General features: G+C 56.9%; 2 protein-coding genes across 3 annotated transcripts in view; one reads left to right on the forward strand and one right to left on the reverse strand.

Moving 5' to 3' along the window:
• Positions 1-3716, forward strand: part of NGEF (neuronal guanine nucleotide exchange factor) — an 81674-nt gene extending 77958 nt beyond the window's left edge. For both annotated transcript variants that reach the window (XM_049769305.1, XM_049769306.1), the window contains 5 exons: positions 813-976; positions 1082-1237; positions 1540-1619; positions 2134-2238; positions 2975-3716. In XM_049769305.1, the coding sequence (XP_049625262.1) occupies positions 813-976; positions 1082-1237; positions 1540-1619; positions 2134-2238; positions 2975-3165 (696 nt within the window). In that variant the 3' untranslated portion in view covers positions 3166-3716. The remainder of the gene's footprint in view (positions 1-812; positions 977-1081; positions 1238-1539; positions 1620-2133; positions 2239-2974) is intronic.
• A 1147-nt stretch (positions 3717-4863) lies between these two features.
• SNORC (secondary ossification center associated regulator of chondrocyte maturation) lies at positions 4864-9333 on the reverse strand. Its single transcript, XM_049769344.1, has 3 exons — positions 9258-9333; positions 5200-5388; positions 4864-4999 (listed from the first exon to the last, which is right to left on the reverse strand). The coding sequence occupies exons 1-3, from the start codon at positions 9331-9333 to the stop codon at positions 4890-4892; spliced, it is 375 nt and encodes a 124-aa protein (XP_049625301.1). The 3' UTR covers positions 4864-4889.
• Between the last annotated feature and the right edge of the window lie 892 nt (positions 9334-10225).

The raw sequence follows: 10225 nt of genomic DNA on the forward strand, positions 1-10225 counted from the left end.
TTGGGCTCCAGGGCTGTGTGTCCCTAGGAAGTGGTTCCAGGAGCTTTCTGACACTCGGATGGCTGTCACCAAGCTTTTCCCCCCAGACATGAGCCCTGAGGACCCAGGGCTGGGCCAGGGACACTCTGAGGTCCAGAGTGTCAACACTGCAGGACCAGAAGCTGAACCCCACTCCTGGGTGCACATGGGGGCTGCTGGCCCACAAGGAGGATCCCCACCCTACCTCTCCCCCACCCCAGCCTGTTGCTTGACTCCCCACTGTCAAGCTGGGTACAGCTCATGATTCTCATCACAGGGCTGGGCTGGTGGAGGCTAAGGGCGACCCACACACATGTGCGTATGCTCTCAGCCATGGAGTACCTGTGAAGCAGACGTGTGCAATCAAAGATGAGTACTACACAGGCATAGCACATGTGGCCACACTAAACCACTCATGTCTCAGGCATATGATCCAGGCACGCGTGCAGTCACAGTAAGACATTCACAGTGAACACTATACATGGGCACATGTAAGTAAACACTATACATGGGCACATGCTACACAGAATCATGCCTATGTGTATATATGCAGAACATGCGAACATGCTACACACACACGTGGAATACCTGAAACATATTCCTATACACAGACATTTGAACACACTACACACACATACATACATTTTACATATGGAACAGATGCCTGTAATATGCGCACAGCCATGGCTGAGAGGACCCGGAGCTGACACGCAATGCAAGCATGTGTGGGCCATGCCCAGGAAGGATAATGGAGGTCGCCTCCCACACAACCCACACCCGTTGCTCGCCCGCAGTCTGTCCCCATCATTTCGCACTCGCGCTGGCTGCTGAAGCAGGGGGAGCTGCAGCAGATGTCGGGCCCCAAGACGTCGCGGACGCTGCGCACCAAGAAACTCTTCCAGGAGATTTACCTTTTCCTCTTCAACGACCTGCTGGTCATCTGCCGTCAGATCCCGGGGTGAGGGGCCGGGTGGGGGAGAGCCTAGTGTCCCCTCCCGCATGGATGGCTGTGCGGGCTAGGCCCAGTACCTACACATGCCTCCCGCGTGCCCCGGGCCCGCAGGGACAAGTTCCAGGTGTTCGACTCGGCACCCCGGGGCCTGCTGCGGGTGGAGGAGCTGGAGGACCAGGGCCAGACGCTTGCCAACGTCTTCATCCTGCGGCTGCTGGAGAACGCAGACGACCGAGAGGCCACATACATGCTGAAGGCCACCTCACAGTGAGTGCCCTGTGCTGAACTCCGGGCCACCCCGGCCCTCTCGGCCTCCCCGAACTACAAAGGCCACTGACCCAAGGGATGATGACATCCACGTAGACTGGCTCCAGAGTGGGAGTTCCAGAATTGGGGTCCCCCAGGGTCAAGGCATTGGCTTCCAGTACTGACCACTCAGTGCTCATTGTGGGGAAATTTGGGGTGTCGGAGAGTGCATTTCACTGATGGACTTTAGAGCATGCTGGACCCTTAGATGGGGCCCCCCACCAGCACCCCGGCTCTGCAGGCATGTGGCCTGTCCTTTGCAGGAGTGAAATGAAGCGGTGGATGACCTCACTCGCCCCTAACCGGAGAACCAAGTTTGTCTCCTTCACATCCAGGCTCCTGGGTGAGTGGGAAGGGCAGGTGGGGGAAAGGTGAGTGACAAGTGGGAGACTGAAGAGGGGACAGTTGGAGGACACTTAGGGCAGCTAAGGGATAGATAGGCAGTGGCCAGGTTCTCCTACTGGCCCGGTGCTCCCTGCCTCTACCTAGAAGGCTGCTTCTAGGCCTCTTCTAGAAGCCCCTGGCTCTGTGTCCCTGTAGGAGGGACACATGGCCCTGCTTGAGTTTAGTGAACATAGGGGTTCTGAGACCCTACAGGGTTTTAGGGCACAGCCTTAGAGTGGGACAGCAGCTGATGTGGTGTTGAGAGCCGTGGATGGGGTCTCTAAGGACTGACCAAAGAGCAAGTGGGGCTTCCAGGGGTCTGGGAGTTATTCCTGGCAGGTTATTGGGACCATTTGCCCTGACCTTGCAGCATCACATTTGGCCCTTTATACAGTCTCTAAGTGGTGCAGGCTCCCTGTTGGGGTTGAGGTAATCAGGCCTCTGGGCCTGGGTAATGAGGTTGCCCGCCCCAGACTGTCCACAGGTACAATGTGTGCACCCCTACGTGGCCCAGCAGCCCGACGAGCTGACTCTGGAGCTGGCTGATATCCTCAACATCCTGGAAAAGACAGAGGACGGTGAGGGAACCCCTGCCTACACCTCTCCACCCTTTCCTCACCCTAACCCTCCACCCTGTCCACACCCTGTACCTTCCACCCTGCCTAGGAGTCCAGACTCTCCCTCTGCCCACACATCACAGAGGAGAGTACAACTTGGGGCACCCTAAGTCTGATAAACCCCACCCCTGTCATTGAGGCTGTGGCCTGCAATCTGATCATACCCAGCCCCGCCCCCAAACAAACTAGTCCTGAACTGTTCCTCATCAGAGCCCCCCAAAGCATAGTCCTTGGTTTGGTTCTTTCCTCCAGCCCCTTGAAGTCTGCTTGCTGTGGGCAGATGCTGACACAGGGTGGCCACATCTCCTGGTCTCATGTGGGAGAATGGTGTGGGATGTGATTTTTTTGTTTTGGGGCCACATCTGGCAATGCTCAGTAGTTACTCCTGGCTCTGCACTCGGGAATCACTCCTGGTGGTGCTCTGGGAGGCCATATGGGATGCTGGAGATCTAATTTGGGTCAGCTGCATGCAAGGCAAATGGCCTAGCCCCTGGGCCATCACTTGGGCCCCATGGTATGAGTTCTGGGCAGGTTTCCTCAGCACAGTGCAGGATTGAGTTTTTCCTAGTCTTGGGTGTGCTCCTGGCTTTGGAGTGGTTGACAAAGCCAGCTGGGGGAAGTATGGAGCCTCTACAGACAGAAGGAGTCTTCCCGGTGCCCTGAAAATGGTCCTGACCCCCAGCCTCGCTTTGCACAGGGTGGATCTTCGGTGAGCGACTGCATGACCAAGAGCGAGGCTGGTTTCCCAGTTCCATGACTGAAGAGATCTTGAACCCCAAGATCCGCTCCCAGAACCTCAAGGAGTGTTTCCGTGTCCATAAGATGGATGAGCCTCAGCGCAGCCAGAATAAGGACCGCAGGAAGCTGGGCAGCCGCAACCGGCAGTGATCCCCGCCACAGAGGCGTGGGCAGGCAGGTCCCCATGGACATGGGGGGTTCTGGGACACAAGTGCTCATTGTACCCCACCCACCGCCACTCCCATCCCTGCCTCATGCTGAGTGTCATGCGTCTCAGCCGCGGCTCTGCTTTTGGTCCATGAGGACCCCTAACCAGCAGCGCCCCTCCTTGTCTCTCCTCGAGGGATGGTGGCATTGGTATGCTCCAGGGTGAGCAGTGGTAAGGTGCAAAGGTGACTGTCGGACCCTCTGCACATGTCCCTCTGTGCCCTGAAGTCTCTGGATCCTGCTGGGCACACACACAGGCCGCCCTTGCCTGACAAACCCCCAGGCCAGGCCCTGGGTCCCTACAGCCATGCAACCCTCCCCTCGCTGCCTCTGGTTCCATGAAGGGTCGGATATCATTCATGTGTCTTCTGACCCCACAGAAGCCCAGGTGTCATGAGGAATGTATGGGTCACTGCATCTTGTTTGGGTTATGGTCCCAAGAAAAGCAAATCTCATTTTTTTTTGGCTGCATTAAAGAAACATCATGTATTAAACACAGGAGGCGATGATCCCCTCTTTACTGTCCTGGCACACCCAGGAATGAAGTGTGGATTCTGGGTAGGGAGAGAAGAGCCCACATTGGGGGTCTGTGGGACCCATATATCTTAGAAATTGGAGCTGAGGAAGCATTCAGTGGGTTAAGGTTTGAGGGAGTTGGAGACTTCCTTCGACTGCAGGTCCAGTGACCGCATAGGAACCAAGAGGCTGTGACCCCAGATGAGCAGAGCCTGGCCTTAGGCCCTTTTTATCTCAGGGATGTCTGAGGTCCCTGGCCCCAACAGGCCTGAACGTGAGTCCCTGCTGGCACCCCACTCTTGCTGCCAGATACACTTCGCCTCAACCTGCTGTCCCATCTCCAAGCCTCTGAGAAGCCAGGTGTGGGGGCAAGTGAATCGGACATACAGTTCAGCTTGGGGCTCAGAGAATGCACCTACCCTGTGCTGCACCCAACAAGCGCTGTGCCTACACTGAGTCCCCTTTGGGAGTTTGGGGGCCCTGGGCCTGGCTTTGTCAAGCTCTTCTGAGTCTGGAAACTGCTTTTCCACATGTTATCTGTGTTCATGGAGGGACCTTAGGAGGAGCGTATCAGGGGTCACTAAGGTCCGTATCAGGGGTCACAAAACAAAGCTCTTACCCTGCCTTGTTCTGGGATATGTTTTTGGGGAAAGAGAGCTGCACCTGGGGTTCCCCTCTGGAGAGTCCAGAGCGAGAACAGTGGTGGTGAGGAGTGAGAGGGGGACACATATTAGGGAGTTAACCTGGCTCCATGTTTATGCTCGCAGCCCAGTTGCCGACCTGTGTGCTACATTGCAGAGTGCTGATCATCTCCGGTGCCCTGGGTTCGAAGGGTGTTCTTGGGGCCTACAACTTTGTGCCCACTATTGCCTCCACTCCCAGAATCAAAAGGCTTCTCCCACAGCCCCACAAATAATGACTTGTCCACCCTGTGGGAGCCCCACATTTCGCCACACCCCCAATGAATGGCCCAGCATAAAAGCAGGAGGCCCCAGGGTCTGTCTCTGCACCCCTTCTGCTCCTGGACAAGAAAGAGGTAAGGCCAGGTAAAATCTGGAAGCTGTGAGCACAAAGGACCCCCCCCTCCCCAACTCCCCAACACACTGGAGAGACTCAGCTGCGCTGTCACCGTACACAAACGTTTATTGGCTTCAGGAGGCGGAAAACTTTCTCAGCGCGACCACGACGAGCGCCAGCACCACGCAGGTGGCCAGCAGGGCAGCGATGACAATGGCTGCAATGGCGCCAGGACCCAGGGAGCCTGGGGGGGAAAGGCAAGGACAGACTCAGCCGCTAGGAGGCGCTGCCGTCCAGGCCCCGCCCCTTTTCCCGCTCTACCAATGGCTGCTATGCTTCTCCCCGAGGCCCCGCCTCCAGATGCTCCAGCCGGCCCGCTCCACCAATGGCTGCTCCTAATGACCCGCCCATGACACGCCCACTTCTGGATGCTACGCTCCTTACCCGCGCCAGGGTCCAGGCGGCCCTGGTCGGTGCTGTCATCATTCTCCGGGCCCGATTCGGTGCTGAGTTCAGGGGCAGCTGTGGGCTCGGGCTCGCGGGCGGCGCCAGTGCTCTCAGACGGGCCTTCTCCCGACGGCAACTCCATCTGTTCGTGCCACAGCGTGGGCACCGGTTCCTGTGGCCCATCGGCTGCTGCAAAGCCAAGGGGTGTGTTAGGGCGTTAGGGGGAGGTTGCTGGGGGTGGGCTTGGGGGCCCTCCAAAACTCTCCTGGGCTCATAAACAGAATGCACAGCTCTGAACCCAAAGATTTTTTTTTGGTAAGATCTGGGGAAGAGGTACATGGGGCTGAGCTGGTCCCCAGACAGTGGTACTACAGCCCCCCACAAACCCCAAAACTGACAGGAGGCAGGATAGTCTGGCCTGGAGGAGACAGGAGAGAGTCCCCCCACTCCAGATGCCAGAGAGCGTCTGTCCCCTAGTTTCTGCAGGCAGGAGCTAGCCTCGGTCACCCCAACCCCAGACATGTCGTCTCCCCCCACCCCAAGATGAGGAGGGCAGAGGTGAGAGATTGTTTGTGATCAGTGCAAACCCGCCCCCCCAGGACTGGACGTTCCCCATCATAGCTGGGGTTCCAGCAGCCCCTCAGCTTTTCTGCCAAGCTTTTCTCAGCTCTTGGCTCAGGAGTTAGCAGGGTTTAGGGTCAGGTCAGGCTGAGAGGATGTAGCCAGTTCATAAAATCGAGCTATTCCCCCTTCTTCCAAACACCTCCTCCTTCCCAGAGAGGAGACCCGAGACAGGCTGGAAAGCAAGTTAGCTCCACCCTGAGAGGGTGACAAACTGAGCTGTGTCCTCACTGGGAAAGTGCTAGGCTGCCAAGGCCAGACACCAAGACTTGGGGCCATTTTGTCTCTCTGGGAACTCCCAGGGAAGTTGGGAGTGTGCCATTTGCCCCTCGCCTCTGCATGGGCTTGCCTGGTTTCCAAGTCCAGCAGTCCCCCCAAAAGAAGCAAGGGTACTCTGGGAAGTGTATAGGAGTGCCCTCCCGCAGCAGTGCCTCAGTGAGGAGGACTTAGAGAATAGCTCAGAGCACACCCACTCCAATACACTCCAAGGTCTAAACACAGCAATTGAGGGCCTTAGAGGAGTTTCACTTTAATACTTTTCTTTGTTAGGGCCATACTTGATAATGCTCAAGATTACTCCTGGCTCTGCACTCAGGAATTACTCCTGGAGGTACTCAGGGGACCATGAGGTGCCAGGGATTGAACCCCACTTGGCGTGTGCCCTCACTGCTGTATTATCACTCGACTCTATTTTTATTTTATTTATTTATTTATTTATTTATTTATTTATTTATTTATTTATTTATTGGGAAGAGACATACCAATGATGCTTGGCCTAAAGAGACAACTCAACCTGGTCTTAAAGGGTGTTTGCTACAGTCTGATAGCAGGCTTACCTTTAATCTTTCCTTAGAAAGAATTAAGGGGCAAGAGTCTGCAGGACTCTCAAACAAGGGGAAGGGGACACAGGGCATGGGAAATGAACAGGCGTATATGAGCAGTGATGCCTCAGGGGGGGTTTCAGGGCACTGACCAGGATCATCCACCCATAGAGATGGGTACCCGGAGGGCCAGGCAGTTCTGAGCATAGGTTTTTGTGGTGGCTCCAGGGCTGGACAGTGTGACCTAGTGTGCTACCAACACCAACGTGGGAGGTCTGGGGCTCACAAACTATCCCCCAAATGAACAGCAATACATGGACCTCTGCCCATTTGATGGCCACCCACCCAAGAATCCAGCCCAGCAGGACCTCCCCTGCTACCCTCGTACCCATCACTGACACCTGGCCATGATAGCCACCAAGAGCTTCAAGGGATTGTGCCAAGGGCTCAGTGGGCTCAGCTGTGGTCAGGAGAGTGGCTGTCCTGGTCCCCAAGTTGGGGGCGATTTGCCCCACGTCCAGAGACCCAGGGGAGCTGCTGTGCCCTCCCTGGGAGAGAGGGATGGCCCTTCAGGAGCAGCCTTGATGCTGTCCAGCAAGCCACACACACACTACAGGGCTACACTCCTTGCTGGGTGACCACACCACCCCCCAAGGCCCAGTGTGTTCCTGGAGTTTGGGGATGCTGTGGAAACTCCCAGCTGGGAAGAAAAGAAGTCTGCATTACATCTTCATCTTACCCTTATTGGACTCCAGAAGACCCACTTGGGCCTCAGATCACCTTCTCAAACTGGGTCAAAGCTGCTTATGCACCCAGGACCCTTTGGCTGAGAATGTGGTGGACACAGGCCCTGCACCATGCTCCAAACTGCAACTAATGTCCCAAGGTGAACCCAGGCCCATTTGTGCCTACTAGCCAGGGTCCAGGGGCAGCTAGCTTCTGTCCAGCCAATGAAGCTCAGGCCAGAGCTGGCTCAGACCTGCCCTCCAATTGCTGGAGCAGTTGTTTATGAGCTTCTGACTTTGTTTCTCCTTTTGCCACAGTCAGAGGGAAACACAAAGCAAGAACCATGGTTCCCATAGTGGGAACCCAGGCAGGGGCCTGGTAAGGCTGGGACAGGGCAAGCATGGTGGGGAGCAGAAAGGGTGTCGGGAGGAGAATAGAAAAGGAGCACTGGGAAGGCCGTGGGGAGAAGTTTGGGCATCGCTGACCTGAAAGCCAGGAGGGGTCTGGAGACACTGCCCAGCCCTTCTGCCGCCTGCCTGTCGAAGCTGAGTTTGTTTAGCGTGTGCCCTGACCACAGGGCCCCAGCGGGCACCCCAACTCACAGGCGCCTTTGTGAGGGCCGTGAAGGGCCTTTTCATGCCTCCCTGGCCATCCGCCCACCTGGCCTGCTCCCCGCCCCAGGAGCCGTTGAGTGGCCTGAGCAGCCAGGAGCTCCCCATGCTGCTCCCCTGGGCAGAATCCCGGCATGGTAGGTTGATGGTGGGCAGTGGCCTGTAGGTCTGGCACACCTGGACTTCCTAGCCTTGCGCCCCAAAGACTCCAGAGAGAGTCTATCCATCTGTGCAGGAGGAAGGGGGTGAGGCCAGGTGGTGAGGGACGCCCCTCCCAGATGCTGTCACCAGAGCATTCCTGTGGTACTCAGGGGCGCCCACCCATCCAGCTATGTACACCAGGTCATCCGGGGCCTCAGGCAGGGCCAATTGGCGGCTTCGGGGAATAAGAAAAGGGAAACAAGCTCGCCAGGCCAGCAGCGCCCTCAGGCCACCCCTGACAACCAGGCAAGGAGATTCTCGGGGTGGGAGTGGGGACCATGTCCCTACCTCAGGTACAAACCAGACAGTGACCCCCACTGTCTCCAATCCTGGACATGGGTCTGTGTCCAGATGTCAGAAACTGGAGTCCCCATCCTGTGACCAGCACAAGGACATGAGACCACAGAGGGGACAGACATGCTGCTGTCCGGGGATCTGGAACAAAAAATTGGGGCTCCTTGTCTATCCCCACATCACACTCCCACCGGCTGCCCCAAAGCCCAGTGGGCACACCTGGCCCTTAGATACCCCCTTACAGGTTCCACGCCCGGAGCTGCTTGCCTGAGTCTCCCCTGACCCTGTAGGACCAACACTGAGTGCCTTCTTTCCGGTATCAGAGCAGCCCTTCTCACTGGACCCCCAATCTCATCACTGGGGCCTGGTACGGAGCCTCCTCCCGTATCCTCTTGCAGTGTTGAGGAGTACTGAGCTACCGATCCCTCCAGGCCATGCCCCGAGGCAGGACTAGGTCCTGGGGCTCAGCTCTTTGAGAACCCTGCAGAAAGGCCAGCGGGAGAGACGGCCAGCAGCCCTTGGCCTCAGTCTGGCCCCTGGGGCCCCTCACCTCTCCACTGCTGCCCTGGGACAGGGCTTCTCTTGACTCTTGAATATGCACACCTAAATTTGAGGGTGACCCCAGGCCCTCCAGGTATCTAATCCTGCTGCTCTGCTCCCCGAATCCATCAACCATCATCCCTGTCACTCGTTCTCTGCAGGGGTCACCAGCCTGTCTCCAGGAAGCCCTCTACAGAGTGAACCTGAGCAGTGCTGGCAGCAAAACCAAGGAACCCCTTACCTGTAAGCACAGCGGGGGCCAGCACCCCGGGCAGCAGCAGCACTACCACCACGCGCAGGGCCAGGCAGAAGGTCATGGTGGCGAGAGAGTGTGCTGCAAGTATGGCCGGAGAACAGGACACCAAGGACAGAGCTGAGGAAGTTCAGGGCAGTGGGAAGGAGGCATCAAAGGGCTGGGAAGGGTTTTCATCAATGCAAACTCTGTCCTCCTGGGACACCGTGCCCGCCCCCCCGCACACGCGCACACACGGGGCGGCCCCACCCTCAGAGGGGGGAGAGGAAACGGCTCCCTCTCCCAGCTCTCCCCTCTCCCGTTGCCTCTCTCAGGCCTCTGCAGGAAGAGATCCTGCGGCTCCTTGTACAAATGTGCATAAGGATCTGGAGTCTGGGTGGCCAGGACCAGGCACAGGGTCACTGTTCCCTTTGGCTCTTGACACACTCAATAACGGGACAACATAGCACTTTGTCTGTGGTGTTGGGGATCAAACTCAGAGATTCACACGTGTGTGTATGGAAAGTGTTCTGCTACCTAGCCCAACCCTGGGATTATGTCTTTCGTTCTCAGCCCCATGTTAGCTGTTAGCTAGCCCCCTCCTCTGTTCCTAACAGGAGGGGGACACCAGTTCTGCATAGTCAGAAACCCTGCAACAGCTTCCAACAGGTCCCAAGCCAACCTCTGCTCCACTGCACCTGCAACTCCAAGGAACCCTGACACCACCCATTGTTCTCACTTCCTAGCACACTGCTGAATGTCCCCATTTTTTGGGGGGGGGGCACACCCAGTGGTACTCAGGAGTTACTCCTTGTTCTGCACTCAGAAATCGCTCCTGGCAGGCTTGGGGGACCATATGGGAAGCTGGGGATCAAATCCGGGTCCATCCTGGGTCATCCATGTGCAAAGCAAACACCCCACCACTGTACTAACACTCCAGTCCCTGAATATCCCCATCTTTCGTACTCTCTGCTTCT

The sequence above is a fragment of the Suncus etruscus genome, chromosome 2, assembly GCF_024139225.1.
Source record: "Suncus etruscus isolate mSunEtr1 chromosome 2, mSunEtr1.pri.cur, whole genome shotgun sequence".
Taxonomy (NCBI): Eukaryota; Metazoa; Chordata; class Mammalia; order Eulipotyphla; family Soricidae; genus Suncus; species Suncus etruscus.

Coding starts and splice junctions, on each gene's coding strand:
- SNORC (XM_049769344.1), bottom strand. CDS start 9,333: ATGACCTTCTGCCTGGCCCTGCGCGTGGTGGTAGTGCTGCTGCTGCCC. Junction 5,389..9,257: donor GGCCCCCGCTGTGCTTACAG/GTAAGGGGTTCC, acceptor GCTTTGCAGCAG/CCGATGGGCCACAGGAACCG. Junction 5,000..5,199: donor CCGCCTGGACCCTGGCGCGG/GTAAGGAGCGTA, acceptor TTTCCCCCCCAG/GCTCCCTGGGTCCTGGCGCC.